Genomic DNA, 20,443 nt, shown 5'->3' with positions numbered 1-20,443 from the left:
GCTAAGTACAAGCAGTATAACGATTCTGGATGCCGCAGTGAAATCCGGAGAGAGAATAATACACTGCGATCTTGTTCTAACGGTTGTATAAGTAAGAATTATTTTCCATTCCCACCGCTTCCCGGGTTCTCTGGCGATCTCATATCAGATTTTGCTTGAAGACTGTTTTTAGACCTTCCTCCAAAAAAAGCAAGCCTCGCGAGACACTAAAAATAAAAAATATTTGCCTTTCCCCTAATGTTAACACGCGGGATGTTTCTAAATTTCCCGTCTTTTGCTTTCGAATTTATCATAATCTTGTACCGTCGCGAAACGTGCTTTAATTTAATTTTTCTTTAAAGTCACTTTACGCATATGCCGCATATAATAATAACACTATCGAAAATGTAAATTAAATTAAAAGTTTAAACCATATATTTCGTTTTATTACACTTTTTAAGCCGATAACAGAACAGACAACATTATATTAATAAAAACAGAAAAACAGAAACACACACAAATGAGATACAATAAAAAAAGAAAGAAAACAACAAAATTTAAAATACATGTAAAAATGTCATACAGAAAACCATCTATCTTTCCAATCTTTCGTCTGCATATAGCAAAGAATTTATCGTTAAATTATCAAATGCACCATTTATATACATATTTATATACGTATAGGAGTCCAAGGATAGACCCTTGAGGCACTTTTGAAGTAGTTCCTATTTCTACAGATTTATGACCTCGATATACTTACTACATATTAAATCTATTGCGAAAATTTATCAAATCAGGTTTGTTAGCCGCATGGTAGTCATTAATTTAAATTAAATCATTCACATACACATTTCATAACAATTAATTTATTCTTTTATTACGGGATAATTGGATAACTGGAAAACCTCATTAATTAGGGGGGCGGTCAAATGCCAACCGGTGTCAATCTCTCACATTGACCCAAACCAACATTCTTCCACCCTACCATACCTGCACAGAGGGTGCCAATCCTCCGTACAAGCATTGCTAATCTACGGTCTACCGGCCGCGGGATTCGAAACCCGGGCAGATCAATACATCGATTTAAGTACTGACGCCTTAAACCACGCAGCTATCGACCGATTATATAAACAATTTCTTATTCACACTAGTGTACAAAATATTTATTTATACTGCAGAGCGTGCGTGAAAACAGAAATTTCACCGATGTTTCGAATCTAACTAGAACTGTCCACGGGAACCACCGAAACCCACTCCAGACACACCAAGCCAGAGCAAAGGACGTTTAGAGAACCCGATGCTGTTGACAGAGCGACTGTCTTAAAAACACCGCGCAAACACCATGAAATCCACAAAAACCTCTCTTTGTTGCCTGTAACTTGTACTACACCATAACCAGTATATAATCTTATTTTCATATAAAATTGAGAATATGGTGGAGATCAGAAATATCTGAAAAAAATCCCTAGACTATATTGGGCCTGGCGAATCCAATACTAAAATCAGTTTATTTCTAGCTCTAGTGATTTTCGGAAGTTTCAATTTTTTTTATATCTACTTACAGCTACAAGTCACGTTTTCTAAGAAAATATATAAAACGTCAACTCTGACACTTATCGTTAAGTGATCAATCAAAATGCTGCGACACCATTGTCTCCAGTGTCCTTTATGTGGCCGTAGTACATAAAACGGGATAGCAACAGAAAGTTTTGGAAAATGAAAGGAAAATGGATAAATAAAATAAAAAATTGTAATTTATAATTATATTAATATTTCGTCTCCGTTCATTTTTAGATTTGGCTAAAGAGTACTTTAGTTTGGACTAAAGAGTAATCCTAACGATTTAGTCGCTACATTGACGATCTGAGTTTGAGCTCACAACAGTTTATAACAATTTTGTCGTATCAGGGAAAACCAGAGTCGACGTTCGAACCCGCTTCGGGCTGGCTCCGCCAAGTCCTGAAGTGGATCTTCGCTAGGGTTTGCAACATAAAACCTCTTTCGGGTTGTCTCTACCTGTCGTGGGATGCCTGTAATTTTCGAAACTGTGTTGTTTTTTGGGCGTCTTCAACAGCATAGGGCTCTCTTGATGTTGTCCAGCTCTGACTGGGTGTTTTGGAGTAGTTTGCAGCTCCATGGACAGTTTCAGTGGTTAGATTCGAAACATACGTGAAAATTTCGAATTTCTGTCGTTGTTTGGGTGTTTATAAGTGCATTGTAGATTCTTAATATGTTGTCAAAGAATACTTAACTATGGTGTGTCATGAGAGAATAATACGTGTCGACTTTCGACTTCAGTAGTTCTCAACATGTTGGTACTTTTTTCTTAAGTGAGGTCAGTGAGTTGTTCTTTTACTTTTTCTGTTTCATATGGTTTAATGTACTGATAACAGATATTACAATGTTATTCTAATTTTCTGTAATATACCATACACACATTATTTACATATGCGTTTAGAATATACATATTATATGTATATTCTAAACCATCTGTGCAAAACCACTAACAACACGCATGTCTCACTATTACCATAATTGTAAAGAGATTAAAGGTGTAATTTGCCCCTTCCACGCCATCCATTAAAACGTCGCCCCAGCTTTACAGAAGGCCAGATTAATGTTCGAATTATATTATAAAGAGAGTTACGGCAACGGCGACCGAGGAATCAAGAATTCCGCCATTCTCAAAGTAAATAAAACGTTTTTATTATTTCGATGTTCCCGTAAACGGCATATATATTTTTCGCCCCACTAGAAGGTCTCCAGGGCGGTATCTAGTCCTCCGACATGGGAAATACACGAACAATTGGTGGAAAGTCCGTATTATATAGTCCCTCGTCACGGGTCGCGGCAAAATATAAAAGAACTGATTAGGGTGGAAACAAGATATCATCGTGACTTTCAAGGGTACGATTCATAAAAAATCAGAATAATATATATCTACGTCTCATCGGGGAAACTATATTTGGACAGGGTCATGACGCCAAAATGCTGGATCTGACTGTACCTTTGTTGCTTTTAGGGGCATCGAAAACATTTTTTTTTCTACTAGCGTACGTAACTTTACGCTTGGAACAGTTGGTTTATTTTCTTCGCGATGGCAATTAAATTTTGGTAAAATTAAAAATTACTAAGACAATAAGATCAAGATTACGTTACGCTAGTGGTTTCTCACGGCATTTGTTCCACCAATCGGTAATCACATTATCTCGACTCTTGTTACTGTTCATTGTAAACGAACAATTAGTGTCGATGACACTAAGATTTAGGTGACTGTGTCACCCGTGCACTGTTGGTTGCCTAAGCTCGATGGTTATGTTTCAAGATATACGAAGTTTTTGAAAAGTATTTTGAAAGAAGTTCAACATTAATTTAAAAAATTAAGATTACCACTTAACTAAGTATAAGAACAAATTCATCCATATTATACAGGGTGATTCAGTCATAATGTCATTAATTTTAAGGGAATACAGGGAAAAATGAGTAGAATACGAATACGCTATTAAAAAAATTTTAAAACGCATATTTACGCTGAAAAAAAAAATATTTTTAATCACTATTTAAACCCCTTTTTTGGACTGCCCCTGACCGCTGACCTACATCGAGAGTGAATTTAGTCACTAACTTTAATACCTATTCTTAACGTTTTCACTGTTTTATAATTGAATGAGTTTTAGTATTATGGTCAATTATTCAATTATTCAATTTGTAGTACATATACCTTGTTGTGTGACTTATTACTTTTCGGAGTTGTATGGTACCTACTTATTTAAAATGACAAATACGGATAAAAGACACTCTCAGTCGTCCATAAAGCTTAATAAAGTTGAGATCCGTTGCACTTTGATTTTGAAAGCAATTGCAAAACTGAACGGGACGACGACTAGGAAATCAGCTGTTTCTCTACAACGAACGTCCAATTGCTGTGTATTCCACCGGCCTGTGCGGCGCGTTCCCTATTACGAAATGGAGCGCCGAGTTAGCGGGAGTTAAGGGGTAATTTGCTTATTTTTTAAAATGTCGTGAAAAAAAATTTTCGATTTTCTGTCTTCCGAATACGTGGTTAAAATTAATTACATTATGACTGAAACACCCTGTATATCAACTATTATATCAACCACTGGCGTAGATATTGGAGTCACCGTTACTAAGAATCCCCCAAAGTTCGACACCACTGAAATTTTGGAAATGAGATTAGTCAATTTCATATTTCAAGGAATTTCTTTTGTCTTCCATTTTGTTTGTAAGACATGTCATTTTCGAACTTTAGGTCAAAAAAATAATATCAATTTTTGTTGCAAAACGATAGTAAATCAATAGATAACACAGCCACACACACAAAAAAAAGTAGTCTGTACTTTTCATGCGACATATGTCATCCGTAGTATGTTTACCTCCTGATCACGAATCCAGTGTCAGAATTAAGCTATCACATCACAGGAATTTCCTAACCTCAAAAAACAGGTCAAAAATAGCAAAAATTCACGAAAAAGTACTAGGAAAAATAGAAAAAATTTGTTTTTCTATATTCAAAAGTTGATTTATATAGTTAAGACCCCGCCGAACGTGAATTAGCGGTCAGAATTGATGGTTCTTTTTCTAACCTCAAAAAAACGGGCCAATTAAGGTCAGATATTACGAATTTTCAATAAATAACAAATTCGCGCCAAATTTAATACACGCGGGTTTTCGGGGTCGCTGATCACGGATCCGAGGTCAATTTTGCAAAATTCAAGATGGCCCACAAAATTCAACCCGTGAATAGATCTTTTACAGAAGAAAGACCAAGATATAGCCGAAAAAAAGTAGGTAAAGACATAATTGGGTACTCAGGTTATAAAGTAAAATATTACAAAATGAATTTCGCAATTTTGACCTCGAATACGTAATTAGCGACCCAGAAAACCCTCGTATACCAAATTTTCTTCGATTCTGTTATTAGTTGAAAATTTGGTCAGCCAGTTTGGATCCGCCAATCTGTTATTGTTTGAAAATTCGTGATATCTGACCTTAATTGACCCATTTTTTTGAGGTTAGAAAAAGAATCATTAATTCTGACCGCAGATTCACGTTGGGCGGGGTCTTAACTATAAAAATGAACATTTGAATATAGAAAAAAAAATTTTTATAGTTTTCCTAGCTCTTTTTCATGAGTTTTTGGTATTTTTTACCTGTTTTTTGAGGTTAGGAAATTCCTGTGATGTGTCAATTCTGACACCAGATTCATGATCAGGAGGCAAAAATACTACAAATAACATATGTCACATGAAAAGTACAGACGACTTTTCTTTTTTTGTGTGGCTGTGTAATATATTAAATCTATAAATAAAATATATTAAATGTATAATAAAAATTTCAATATTACTGTTCTCTTTTTATTATCAATTATTGTACTTAAAACTGTATTTGCAACCAACTCAATAAATTTTTCAGCATTCCTTAACTGAGTCGTCAGCCTATACGTCTGCATCTTTGTTACAGGTCTCACGACGATGCGGCACTCTGGCCATGGAGGATGATAAAATCCAATTCATGCGGTGGCTAGCAATACTGACAATGTTGGTGTTGGTCATGACCGGTTCCACAAGAGCAATCTGTCCAGCTGCGTGCCGATGCGAGAACGACATCTTGAAAACCTCCTGTGTATCAACGTCTCTCGAGATAGTCCCTATCCAACTCAATCCCGAGCTGCACGAGCTGGACCTCTCCAACAACAAAATAGTCCACATACATTTCTCGTTCGTTTTCTACGAGAAACTTGTAACTTTGAACTTGTCCCACAATAGGATAAAGACCTTGGGGAATGCCAATTTCAACTCCCAAACCAACCTGACCCGATTGGACTTGAGTAGCAACCAGATAGATAATCTAGCCAAAGATTCTTTGAAAGGATTGAAAGCGTTAACCCACTTAGACCTGAGTAATAATAGTTTAGAGGAAATCAACTCGGTAGCTTTCAGAGAATTACATTCATTAACAGTGCTTAGAGTTTGTGCAAACAAGCTTGTCCACTTAGAGGAAAGCTTATTTCGAACTAGTAAGAACTTAAGAGAGTTGCATTTGAATGATAATCAATTCCTAGAAATGCCCACCGATGCTCTAGCTGATACCGTACATTTAAGGTACCTATCGTTATCTCGTAATCTACTCTTATCTGTTGAAGATGGTGATATGCCTAACCTATCCGAACTTCGTATCCTACTGTTGGATAGTAACGTCATATCTGACATTCATCCAGACGGATTATCTACACTGATAGCTCTAGATCACCTGGATTTAAGCGATAACAACATAACAGCTATGCCGACTTTGCCGTTGGCCAAACTCTCGAACCTAACCACTTTGAGGTTGAGTGGAAACTTTATCAACCATATTCCACCAGTAGCTTTCAAAGGTCTGTTCCACCTAAAAGTACTCAAGATCGACCGCTTGGAGACCCTTAAACAAATCGACACCAGAGCTTTTGTAGACAATATCAATCTAGAAAAAGTCCATATGGACTACAATATAGGAATAGAGAAACTTCCCACAAGATTATTCCATGGTAACCCTAAAATAAAATATATATCAGTACGATACAACAACCTTCAAACTTTAGAGGCGATTCATTTTCCTTTGGATCAGTTACACGAGTTAAGAGTGGGAGGCAACCCCTTGATCTGTAACTGTTCCCTAGGTTGGCTCTGGCAACTTATTCAAGAATACAAAATCAAGACGTTGAGAATGAACGGGACTATACACGGAGATTTGAAAAAAGTGAAAACTTCTGAACTAACTTTGGATATGGCCGATATTGATTGTGTCGGTCCAGAAGATCTAAACGGGGAACTGTTGGTGGATGCCACAAAAAATCAAATGGACTGTTCTGTGGGATGGATGGCGGCTGTGTCGGTGACAGTTACTGTTATTTTTATCCTTGTAGTTATTAGCGGAGTAGTATGCTGGGCTCCAAAGAGGAGATCGAGGTCTAATAAGAAGGATCTTGAAGGTGACAACTCTCTGCGAAGGGCTATACCTCCACAGACTCAGTCGAGGAAAAACGAGCCTTACGACCCCGGGCAAGTGGAGAAGTATATTATACCATCTCCTATAATGATACATAATGATTACCGTTCTTTGCCGTCTTGGGATCCATATGGAGCTAGTTCTGTGAATATATACGAGCAGCTGAATGAGAACAGGGACAGGCCTCACATCGTGTATGTTTAAACTATTCAGAGTTATGTAAAATAGTATTTTCGAGGGTTCTTCCTAATATTTCGGGTACAGAATTATTCCGGGGTCCGGGGCCCGTTATGTATATGTTTATATTTTGTAAAAATATTTATATAACATGAAATTTTAACAAATACGTTAAGGAAAGAAATATACGTTCTCGTGTAGCTCAAGTTCCGTAATAACACACGATACAGATGAGAAGACTGATTCGTTTTAATGTATCTGTTTTGCTACATAAAATGTGTCAAATAGCTTTAAAATTTAACAGAATTACAAATTTTACGGCCTTCCACTTAAAGTCACTCACTTCAAATACATTACATCGAATAGCCAACTTTAAAACGCGACAGTACAATTTTTCATACAAGAAATGTTGCAGAAAAAAGTTATTTCAGTTTATAAAGTCACTTCGTGTTATTTTAATAAAATCTTGTAATTTAAAACTGTTCCAAGACCTTTATGCAGCGTTTTATTTATGAATCAATTAAGTCATTTTAGACTCGAAATGTAGGGCACAATTGTGTCCAATACAGCACATTTCAGTTCTCCAGATCAAAGCTTAATAAAACTTTTATGTTGAGAAATAAGAAAGCTTCGGGAACTTTTTATCACTAAAATTGCTAACCACTTTGGTACTCATCAAAGTACACCAAATTTTATTAAAAAATGTTTGCCAATACAAATGCAGAAATTTAAAAAATAAAATCCGCCGTTCTTTATTTTTGTATGAATTATTTAATTCTTCTGCCCAAGATATATCAAATATAGATTGAGTGTTTTTTTTAATTTTTATTATTTTTTTAACTAAATTTGATAAATTCACTTAAAGAAAGATCTTCAGATTCCATGTTTGATGATGCTCAGTTCAACATACTCTTGAGCATTCCGAAATATTCATAATCCTCATCAGTTTCTTCTAAAAATAGAAATGGTTATTAATATAATTTCATATTATTTTTTTAAATATAATAATATATTTAAATTGGCAATGAAATATTAAAAAAAAAATAAAGATCGAATTTCTCGAAAACGAAGCGTGACGTAAAATCTGCCATCAACATTTGGTCAAGCAATTTAGTTACACCCTGTATGTGGGATAGACATAAAGAAGAGATGATGATGACTTGCAGGGAAATAAAAACTGTTTTCTTATTACATACCTACATAAAAACCGTTTTATTAGTAGGGCTGTCAGAACTGAGCCGCGGGACATTGGCGTAGGCATTATTTATTAAAAAGCAACAAATTAAATTGTCTACAATACACAGCCATAAACACCAAGGGACAGGAATTAATTATGCAACATCCGCGGGATAACAAAGCAACAGTATACTAACGTGAAAGCATTCTGAGGCAGCGGCTCACGCATTTCTCTGCCATGGAACTGCGGCTCTCTCTGATAGCCTTATTTATTAGGCTTTTATCTGGTGAATTTCGACATCAACATGGCTAAAATTCAATGATTAATAAAAAAAATACAAGGTCTTGTTCTTAATGACAAATACAGAACATAACATAAACTAGTTTTTTGTCAAATTTGACATTGTATTCCCTCAAGGTTAAACAGGGTAATTTCTTCCAATTTAGTACCTAGTTAATCTTTTAACGTATAGTTTAAAATGTTGAATTTTTCTTTAAGCTTAGTACGTTTTTAAATTATCTGTCTTAGCGTAGTTTCATTTTGTACCTGCTGAATTTTCTGCAACACTTTTTAGTTTGGCTGTTCAAGTTTAAATAAAACCTTAGTGGTTATTTTTTAGTTTATTGTTTCGTAGAAAAAATTAGGAAATTAATAAAAAGTGCAAAGGTAAAGGGGTTAAAGTAAAGGAATAACCAAAGCAATAAAATCTGTCCACCTGACAATTTTAACTTGCAAAATTAAAAACGGTTAGCAGTTTATTTGAACTTACCCAACATAATAGGTATACTTATTATTATGGAAATTGTCAATGTGCTAAATAAAATTACAGATACAGGACCATATACATGTATAACTATTACCGATACTGAAAATAATATTTTACATTCGTAAAGTATTGTATTTTGTTATAGATTTAAATAAAATCAAAACATTTTCATTGTGGTTTTCATATATGATACTACATGTTCTTTATTACACTGTATTTATTCTATAAATATTATTTCTTCATGTTACATGATGTTTATTAAAATTAAAATTAAAAATAAAGATATATAAATGTAACATAAGGCTGTTGTTTTATTTATATCCATTACCGAATCTAACAAAATGAAATACTTATAATCTACATTCGTTAGGTTTGGATGTGTCTACCCAAAGCCAACTAATTTTTGACACTTTATATAAAAATAGATGGTAGGAAAATGCCTCTGACGATGCTAAATATAGAAATCATTTCGCCTGTAATTCTCGACATCGACACAGCAATATACCATTCACAATTGGAATCGTGAAACACGTCAAAACGCAAGGTGAACATTGTTAGATACAATTTATGACTTGTTAAGAGAAAATACACGACAACAAAACGACCTCAATTTTAATGACAAGCAATTGGACAATGTATACACACAGGTTTCAAGATACAAGAAAAATGTTCACATAAAGTTGGACTAGATCAAAAATCTATGTATCAAAGCGTGGTGTTTTACATATTTGTACACAAATTCTGCGTATGGTGGTGTAAATTTTACATTTGGCTGCGCCGTTGCCACATTACCTAGGAAATTCCTTAAATTTTGCGGAAAACGTAATAAAGTTATAATCATTTTCAAATGTTCGTAATATTTGACGTCGTTAAGAACAAAGGTTAGTTAACTACAAATCTGGAAAATATGCGTTATTTTATACAGGGTGTTCCCTATAAATATGCCATTTATTAAAAACCGTATTTTCATTTCCTATTAAATCTATTTTTCAGCAATTATAAAAAATTATATATCTCCAAAATTAACGAAAATTACACCTACCCTAATAAATGTTAAAGAGAATTAAAAGTGGGACACTTAAGTACAACGTTTGAAATCTATAAAGTTGGCGTGTCTATATAAAACACCTTGTACAAAATAGTGAACGTCTCGCAGATCTTAAGTGGCACCTTTGCGTTCTACAATTCAAATGTTTGGCACTATAAATTTTAACAGATTTTGGACAAAATTTAAGGAACTTTCTAATTAATTTAGCAATGCCGTAACAAAATGTAAAACTGTTTACTTTATGAATTCAAATATGTGAGACTATGCAGGATATGCTCATTAAAAAAACACTTTGTTATTGTCACGTTTAAATATATCACCCTGTATTGTTGAAAATAATTTAATTTGTAAAACTACGGACATCAGTAAATTAGTAAGCTAAAGCACAATTTGCAATCAACATACTTTAAATCGTTCTCCCCATACAAAAATAATCATAAAAATTAGACATGCAACAATAATGTCTCTAATGTGTTATGCAAATTGAAGAATGCACAGCATTTACTTATCAACATTATTGTTCACCCACTCTTTGTTAGTCACCTACCATCTGTTAAGACCTATCATTGTCCCTAGAAGTCCCTCAGCAAAACAAATTTTTCTACAGACTCAAGGAATTCAAAAATAAAAATCAACGTAAACCACCTTTTATCGCATCCGCTTTGCGAGCCTCAAAAAGAAAACATTGACTGCTCTCTCCTTCCTACTACTAATACTACTATGGGTGGAAGTTGTAATCGTGACCACGCTAAAATAAGACCGCGTCGAGTTCGTTCGCGGCCAGCCGAAAAAACTCGACAGTTATTCGGGTCGATAATCTTGTGTAGGTCAGTGTGTTGGCTGTTCTACACGTCAAGCGAACCGACATTAACAGTGTGTTGTTCACTATGTATACATGCGCTGGTGTTATGAAACAGTTCTACTGTATGTTTTATAATAATAACTAAGGTAAGCGATATTAAAATTACTTGTCGTCTAAATTTGGCCCGAGTGTTCGTACTTTTGTCAATATGTTTGATTAAGGGACTGTGACGTGCAAACCTATTAGGTACTTACATACTTTGTTTATATGAAGAAAGCTAGAATTTTATTTCATTTTTATTTGGAAGATCCTCTAAATTAGGTTGATGGACACTGTTGTCGAGAAATATGCAACTGATGAAAGTAAATCAATAGTGCGCAGTCAGTTTACAATTATAACTAGAACATGCCTTACATAGGTTACCTTTACATAGGTGTATTTTTTCTAGAATAGGTTATACAATAAATCACCTTAACCTCATCGAAAATGAGATTCTCTTTCACCAATTTATATCAGTTTAGAAAGTAGGTTTATTAATATAAAAAAGTATATTGCTTGTCTATAAAAGTTATAGGTATATATTTTTTTTCATTAGTGTTAGTAGCTGGTGCTGTGTAAAACATGGCAATATTGATTAGTACGTCTTATCTCATGTTATGAAAAGTATTTGATAAATACAACTAATTAGATTAGCACCTGGCTATAAACTGTAAATAAAAGCTATTTGCTGAGGTTGAAGAAATATTGCAAAGTTTACTCCTACAATGCTTTGTCATTTTAAGGCATAAGCTTTCTATTGTACAGACAACTGTAAATGTCTGAGAATTTTTCTACATTGTTTTGACTACTGTTTTACTGCTCGGTAAATCTATGTGGTAACGTAAAAAAATATTATAAACAAAGGTAATTGGTTGTTCTGGACAGTCACCAACTAATTTATTGGTTACACAACCGGCGTGTGATGACGTATAACTTTGATGTTATACAGGGTGTTAAAAAAAAGTGTAAAATATTTCAGTAGGTAATAGTATGAACCAAAATAAGCAGAAAAGTCTTAATAAACTTGGGTCCGCAAAGTAACGGTTGCGGAGATATGGACCACTATTCGTTTTTCATACATTTTATTTTATTAGGAATAAACCGACAAAGGAAGCTTTTAACAAACAAAGAACAAAGTTACAGAAGATGTTCAAAGTGCCCTCCGTCCATTTCCAAGCAGGCACGACATCTTCGTCTCAACGATAATCGAACTCTTTCGAAAACACCCTCCTTGGTTTGGATTTCTTGACACTTTTGATTAATCCGTAGCTGCAGCCCTTCCAGGCTATTTACAGGAGTACCATTCACTAATGTCTTCAAATATCCCCAAACAAAGAAATCTAGAGGGTTCAGATCAGGAGATCTTGGAGGCCATAAAACAGGTCCGGCCCTTCCTACCCATCTATGTGGAAAAGTTTGGTGTAAATGCTCTCTAACGGCCATGGAAAAATGAGCTGGAGCCCCATCATGCTGGAACCACATTTGTTGCCTCTGATTCAAAGGAATGTCTTCCAAAAACTCATACAGTGTGTTCTGCAGAAAGTTGAGGTAAACAGCGCCTGTTAATCGGTTTGGTAAAACAACAGGACCTAGAAACCTGTCACCTATAATACCCATCCAAATGTTTAATGAAAAACGTGCCTGATGTCCAGATTCTATTAGAGCATGAGGATTTTCGTCGGCCCAAATATGCGTATTGTGAAAATTAAACACTCCATTTCTTGTGAACCCGGCCTCATCAGTAAAAAGAATGTTTGCAAGAAAACAAGGGTCTTCAGCATCATGACATAGAAACCAGCGGCAAAAAACAAAACGTGCTTGATGATCATTTATTGGATTTTTTATTGGCATGTACTCGTTGCACATGGTATGGATAAAGCAGTTGCTCGTGAAGGATTCTCCAAACAAGAGGACCACTAATTCCTACCTCGGCTGATATTCTCCGCACACTCGTACCTGGATTCTGCTCTACCAGTGCTAGAATTTCTTCTTCTGCTCTAGGAGTGGATACCGACCTTGGTCTTACGGATAAATGGCACTGTTTGCTCAAGGAACCGGTATCAAGCAATCTTTGGTGAATTCTTCCAAACATGCGTTGTGAAGGAATCTGGCGATTTGGATAAGCGTTAACATAAAGACGTCGTGCTTCGGTGGCGTTCCCATTAGCACGACCATACATAAAATGCATGTCTGTTAATTCTGCGTTAGAGTAACCAGCCATAGCGAAAGAAAACTTGTGCACTGAGAACAACTGTCAAATACGTACTGTTTATTTCACTAAACATTAACCAACTATTATAAGAAAATACACAACGTTTTTGCAAAATAAAAAAAGGGGCTAAAAAACATAAAACATTCCATATCTCCGCAACCGTTACTTTGCGGACCCATGTTTATACTATTACCTCCTTAAATATTTTACACTCTTTTTTTAACACCCTGTATTTCCAGCAGCAGCATTTGCATTTTATAGTTACTTCTAAACAACAAAACCTAAGAAATGAACGAACCATTTCATAATTAATTTACGGCCATGAATGTCTTGATTTACTCAAATTTATACGTTGACCTAGCGCACTATGCGTGTGGCTGACCTCCGGAGAACCTGCATTAATTAAACAGCTGAATTGTATTTAAAAGGTGGTTTTGGGGAGTTGAAATTGGTTGTTTTAATCTAAGATATTATGTTCCAAGTGGCGAATGGACGTAATCCAATGTAATTAATCTATAACCAAACTGTTTGAGAAACTACGTATCCCGTTTTATTGGACTGGGAGTACCACTGGAAAGTTTGATGAGTAGCTTTAGTCAAACATCATGTATTATCGAATTCGTACAAGAATTGCAAACCAAACTTTGAATAACTGCTATAGTGATACGAATTCCAGTACGGTGTTCGGGATGTTTCAGTTCCTACACCTGAATTTAAGATATTTACTTGATTGTTATGTTTTTATATAACTACCTTGAAATAAATTGCATCCTTGGATTTTAAGATGTATGCAGTTTAGAACGAGATTTAAAGGTCAAGGAAATGAGGTTATTTTATAATTAAACCGTCCATTAAGTGGCGAAATCATTGGCGAACCCAACCCATTTTCATGAAATAGAAAATAACTGGATTAAAACATTTTACATTGCCATATAATTTTAGTAAGAGCAACAATAATTGTACTGTACGATAATAGCGTCATCACATACTAACACAAAAATAAATAGGATTTCTCAAAGAAATAACTGATTTGTATAGACGTGGGATATTATTTTTTGTATGAGGAATAGATTTAAGAGAATGACTACCTGCGTCAATCCGCCACTAGGTCAAAAAACCGAGCAGATGGTCTGAAAGGTACCCACTGAATTCAAAGAGACGAATTGTCACAAGAAATTACACTTATATCGTTGTATCTATAATTAAAAAACTAAGTATAAGTTAATAAAATAATTCACAGGTTCTGGAGAAATTGATTACTTTGTTCCCTTTACGCTATATACTTCTGGGTATTTGCGGTAAAAAAGTGATTTGAGCTTTCCCAGAAACTACGTCTTTCTCTATGAAAGATGTGCAAGTCGCATCGAAATCGGATTATTATTATGCAAGTAATCCGATAACTAATTTCTGAATAGCTGCAGTGCTAATGATTGGGGTTGAGAGCAGCATAGCAAGGAAATGTTGATATTTCACTTTACGTCTACCAGTTGTCCCATTAGTAGAATTTCCCTTTAGCCATACTAATTGACGATTTGAAAAATAATTAGCCATTCAACTACTTCAACTAATTGCGCATTAACATGTAATCAAACTGATTTTTCCGTTTCCCCGTCCTCAAAAGCTGCCTAAACAGCTTATTAATTAACATCTGTCCGATTATTAACTTAATTGCTAAATCCCCAATGAAGAACAGAAGTTCGCCTTGCCATTTGTCCGTGGCTGTTGACGTCGACAAAAATGCATCTGTTTTGTAATTTATAGGATATTGAATTACTTCAAAGGTAGATACTTTTTCTCATCCGCATTTATATACAGGCTGTTACAAATTCGCTTCTCACTACAGAGATATCGAAACAGTAAGAGATACAAACTAGCTTAAATGGAGGCAAAGTTGCGTAATCGGGGGACCAACATTATGCCTCTAAAAAATCAAGGCTAACATGATTAGTTTTCGAAATATTTGAAAAAAAAAATCGAAATTTTGGGGATTCGTTTTTGTTTCATTTCAGCCTTATTTGAGGTGGTATTGAAAAAAGAACACTTTCTCATGACCACTTTTTGCCCTCTATCGAATGGCATAATCAGTTTTTATATGTAACGTTTCGTCTCTCCAGGACCATCATCAACTTCATTTTTTTAAATACGACCCTAGAAATTTTATTACATTTTTTGCAAGCCTTTATGACCCCCAATACTGTACTGTCTCAGCCCGAACCAAATTCAGACGTTTTGTCTCGAAAAATTCATCTTCAGTGTATTCGTTCCTTTATCTAATTGCAAATTTTTTATTTAGATTTCTTATTTGTTTATTGAATTATCGTACACTGTAAGTGTCGTTAGGCCCTGTGAAATCCGTCTAGTTATTTATACTATTACCACCACGCATTAAAATAAGAAATTATTGGAGTTTCATTCCCGTGTCCATTTCTAGGCTTCTCGAGTGCTCAAAATTCAAACAAATTCCGATCTATTTTTTCAGGATATTCTTTCAAATACATCTGACATGCTCTTTCACAGTTGCGGTTACAGATATAATAAATTCCGATAATATTACNAAATGCCAATGTGAAGGAAAAAAAATTACTGTTCTAAACAAACCTACTGGTCACATGGCTTGTAATCATTTATGAAGGCCCTGTAGTAACTGAAGTAATTGAATTGTTTATGGAAATAGAAATGATATTCTCACTCCCAATCAATTTCTTATTTTATTATAAAACCCCTGAAGATAAAATTTCATAACCTTTTTAACAGACTATGATATCCCCTGGAATCTTCATAAATCCTCCATCAAATCAGGATGTTTACCTACCCTCAAATAATAGCTCAAAATCAGTGATCTCTATTCTTCGTTAATACAGCTAACATTTTTAAATTAAACACGTTTCTTTGTTTGTTGTTAGTGTGTTAACTGGGTAAAAATAAGAACTTTTTATTCTTGAACTTTTTTTCTCTAAAATGTATTCTTGTGGAGGTTTAGGCATTTTAATGCTCAACATTGGTTAGAAATGGTTGTAACTTCAAAGGGAGACATTTTAGACAAAAAAGTGTAAGTATTAAAAGTTTTTATTTTGACACGTTTGTATGTTTTTACTGATTTTGAACTATTTTTTGAGGTTAGGTGAAAATCCTAATTCGATAGAGCAATATATGTAATTGTTTCTTTTTGTGTGGCTGAGTTATCATCAAAAATTTGATTTATTCGATAATAAAGTAAATAATGCTTAATGGAATTGAGAAAATTATTGATAATGGTCACAAGTTTTAATGGCATTGTTAAGCCAAAAAGGAAAATGCAATAAAATAATAATCACGTTTATTTCAGATTTACCTCATTCTGCAGATCATAGACAATGGCTTCTTATCGAATTCATGTAATTTAATCCTACTCAATTAAGATTGATCATATAAATTAATACTTAATAGTCACAGTTTACAGAATGGGAGATTTCTGCGACGAGTCCAATTATTATTATTTTTTTAAAATGAATTATGTATTACTAAAATTTTTTATTATAATAATAATTTTCTTGAGAAAACATTCGCCTAGAAGTTTCTGAACTCCTTAAAGCAATATTTCTATTTTATTATTAAAATGAATTGTGGTAGTTTTATGTACATAGAATATTGGAACACCCTGTATAACATCAATAGTTATATTTCACCCACACTCAAAGCACAACACTTGTCTCTTAATTATAAGTAATTTCGTTGCTCCACTATCTTTATATCATAAGATTAAATAATTTTAATAGCGTGACTTTTGAGTAAAGTATATTCTGAGTACAAGTAAGTTTAAAGATAGAGGAGTATTTCTCAAGGTAACAAGAAGTGAAGTATGGGAAAACCGACTGCTCGTGCACTATGAAGTGAAGCGTTGGAAAGTGTTTCATGTAAATTCAGTTAATAGGTACCTAATATGCTAACAATATGTTGTTATTTCCTCCATCAATTTTACGATATTTGTTCGATTAATTTCTTTTCTTTTTAACGTTTTTTTTTTTATAAAACCGTCATCTCGAATGAACATATAGCTTCATTCTTCTTTGAGACAAAATATTTCTATATATACAGGCTGTTACAAATTCTCTTCTCACTACAGGGATCTCGGAAACGGTAGAGATACGAAGTAGCTTAAATGGGGCAAAGTTGCGTAACCAGGGGACCAACATTATGCCTCTAAAAAATCAAGGCTAACATGCTTAGTTTTCCAAATATTTGAGAAAAACGAAATTTTGGAAATCTTGTTTAATTTCAGCCTTTTTTGAGGTGATATTGAATTGAAACTCTAATAATGTTTTATTGTAACGTGTAATGCTAATAGTTTCATTAACTAGGTAGATTTCACAGGGTCTAACGACACTTAAAGTGTACGATAATAATTTAAGAAACATATAAATCTAAAAAAAAAAAAATAAATTTGGAACTAATATATTGAATATGAATTTGTAGAAACAAAACGTCTGAATCTGGTTCGAGCTGAAGCAGTACAGTATTGGGGATCATGAAGGCTTGCAAAAAATGTAATAAAATTTCCAGGGTCGTATTTAATAAAATGAAATTGATGATGGTCCTGGAGAGACGAAACGTTATATATAAAAATTGATTATGACATTCGATAGAGGACAAAAAGCCATGAGAAAGTGTTCTTCTTTTTTCAATATCACCTCAAACAAGGCTGAAATTAAACAAAAATGGATTTCCAAAATTTCGTTTTTATTTCAAATATTTCGAAAAAACTAAACATGTTAGCCTTGATTTTTTAGAGGCATACTGTTGGTCCCCTGATTACGCAACTTTGCCACATACTATACTACATACTACTGCGTACCTCTTACCGTTTTCGAGATCCCTGTAGTGAGAAGCGAATTTTTAACAGCCTGTATACCACCCCTTATTCGAATACAATTTTAACAATTGCTAAAGGTGATAAAGAAACTGGTAACAGGTTTGGAACAAGGCTAATAATTAGCCATTGCTACCAACGCGCGAGTTAAAATATCCCCATAAAAAAAATCGGGAATGCCGTGCTACCGATCCTCCTCGTCCATCGTGCTATAACCACATTCGTTGTCGAACAGCTAAGGGTTCATCTTCAAGAAGTCCAGGCAGACCATTCCCAAGAAATATGAGATACCTAAAATCGTTTATTTGATTTGATTTAATCCCGTTGAATCAATCGCATGCGGGTTTTCAAGTCCCCAGGCATGTGCGCTGTGAACAATGTTTGTGATTTCGTGTAGGCTCAGTTTTAGCTGTAACTAGGTGTAAATCGGGAATTTTGAGCATTTTAACAATGAAATCGTTCTGCATCAAGCGAAGAGCTGCTAATGGATTTTGTCTTACTTCGCAATAAATTAAAATTGAAATCTGTATATTTGGGTTTCTTGATATTAGTAAATAACTTGCAGTTTCTAATGATAAAATTATAAGATTTCAAAGCTTCATTTGTTTTGCAAACTAAATATTTTTGAAATGAAGCAGAAATCTTTGCATGAAATTACTTTAATTACAATACTATAATTAAATTAATATATAAATATTTTCTATGAAAAACTAAGGATCGTGCATTTAGAAGGATTGAAGTTGACACCATTAATGAATGTAGCCAAGTATCACCTACAGACTTTATCATCCAAGGGAGTTACACTTGAAAAAATCTTTAAGTCATCTGCTTAAAACAGTCTACCGCAGTTGACCATATTACAAAGATCATTAATAAATAGAATGAACAGCAACGGGCTAAGAGTTGAACCCTGAGTTACTCCAGAAGTTGCAACCTTGTAACTAACATGTAGTATTCTATTGTCTAAATAAGATTTAACTAAATTAACTAAGTTGTTGCAGTTCTTGCTAGTTTACAATGTCAATCAATGGTCAATCCTGTCAAAAACCTTTGAAATATACGAACAACAATACAGTCCAAACAGTGGACTGCAAAGGGGGAACCGGCTCCAAAAAAACAAAAACTGTTTTTTCGGCTGGGAAAGTGATGGCGACTGTTTTTTGGGATAGTCATGGAGTTATTTTAATGATTATCTTCAAAAAGGAAAAACCATTACAGGAGCATACTATGCATCATTACTTGACAATCTGAAGGCAGAACTTGCGGAAAAACGGCCACATTTGCAGAAAAAGAAAATCCTGTTTCACCAAGACAACGCACCGTCTCACACCTCAGCGGTTGCCATGGCGAAAATCCACGAATTACGGTTTGAACTGCTTGACCATCCGCCTTAATCACCAGATCTAGCCCCAAGCGACTTCTTTTTGTTCCCTCATCTAAAAGTTGCGCTCGGAGGACAGAGATTTTCGTCAAATGAAGAGGCAATCGCCTTCGTGAACAATTATTTTGCAGAGAAAAACGCCGAGTACTATTTGGACGGGTTACAGAGATGGGAGCATCGCTGGGAGAAGTGTGTAGAGATACAAGGAGACTATGTTGAAAAATAAAAAAAAATTCTGAAAAAATGTCTTGTATCTTTGTTACTTCGGAAACTTTTCAGACCACCCTCGTATGACATACTCCTACCTGTTCTCTATTATTTAGAACTACAGCCGCTACAGATAAATTTGTAACTGTTGATCTGCCACCACTGACAAACCAGTGTTGGTATGGAGAACTGAGGTTATGAATTAACGGGTAGATACAAAACTGTCTCACAAAGAGTGTAGAAATAGGTATTTAAAATAATTGATACAGGTCTGTAATCTTCGACTTGATATTTGTCACCACTTATAAAGAAAAAACAGGAAAACCTTAGTCATTTTCCAAGTACCTAAAAAAGGAGCATCCAAAACTACAACACAATCCTTGTCAATGTCATTTTAAGTTTTAAAACGGTAAAATTTCGTTAAAAAGACACATAATTGTAATCTGTAACATTTGGTATCAGATCGCCGTATTGAATTCGACCAATCCCTCGAAAGTTTGACAAAATTAGATAGTGGGAATAGACGCAGTTATGAGAAATCGTCCATCATATGAGACGTCATGCAGAGACTAAAGTAGAATAACGGCATATGAAATTTGTATTACAAACAGCCATTATTTATCTCGGAGCACGTGAGCACGGCTGAAATTTTGCCGGAACTAAGCTTTACAATTTTAATTTATAGGTATTTAAGCACTAAATTCCATCCTGTTTAATTAGGATGTTCAGCTGTTGTGCTCCGGCTGAGTCGATACATATTTTATCATACTTTTAAAAAAGCTCATTTTTCAGATTTAATTGTTT

General features: G+C 34.4%; 2 protein-coding genes across 2 annotated transcripts in view; both read left to right on the top strand.

Moving 5' to 3' along the window:
• Nucleotides 1–553: 553 nt before the first annotated feature.
• On the top strand, nt 554–9,308 carry LOC108910506 (insulin-like growth factor-binding protein complex acid labile subunit). The gene is made up of 3 exons (XM_018715125.1): nt 554–615; nt 1,827–1,959; nt 5,461–9,308. The coding sequence occupies exons 1-3, from the start codon at nt 554–556 to the stop codon at nt 7,186–7,188; spliced, it is 1,923 nt and encodes a 640-aa protein (XP_018570641.1). The 3' UTR covers nt 7,189–9,308.
• Nucleotides 9,309–11,006: 1,698 nt separating this feature from the next.
• The window catches only part of LOC108910510 (leucine-rich repeat-containing protein 15), a 36,296-nt gene continuing 26,859 nt past the window's right edge, over nt 11,007–20,443 (top strand). The window contains exon 1 of the mRNA XM_018715130.1: nt 11,007–11,100. The gene's annotated coding sequence lies outside the window, so the exon portion shown is untranslated. The remainder of the gene's footprint in view (nt 11,101–20,443) is intronic.

The sequence above is a fragment of the Anoplophora glabripennis genome, unplaced genomic scaffold (assembly GCF_000390285.2).
Source record: "Anoplophora glabripennis isolate ALB-LARVAE unplaced genomic scaffold, Agla_2.0 scaffold370, whole genome shotgun sequence".
Taxonomy (NCBI): domain Eukaryota; kingdom Metazoa; phylum Arthropoda; class Insecta; order Coleoptera; family Cerambycidae; genus Anoplophora; species Anoplophora glabripennis.
Note: the sequence above shows the minus strand (reverse complement) of the source record. Positions and strands in the feature narration are given on the sequence as shown.

What these genes read in the sequence shown, in the direction of transcription:
- LOC108910506 (XM_018715125.1), top strand. Translation starts at nt 554, where the DNA reads ATGTCATACAGAAAACCATCTATCTTTCCAATCTTTCGTCTGCATATA. An exon ending in CATATAGCAAAGAATTTATC is followed by an intron (nt 616 to 1,826) that starts GTTAAATTATCA and finishes CTAACGATTTAG; the next exon opens with TCGCTACATTGACGATCTGA. An exon ending in TGAAGTGGATCTTCGCTAGG is followed by an intron (nt 1,960 to 5,460) that starts GTTTGCAACATA and finishes TCTTTGTTACAG; the next exon opens with GTCTCACGACGATGCGGCAC.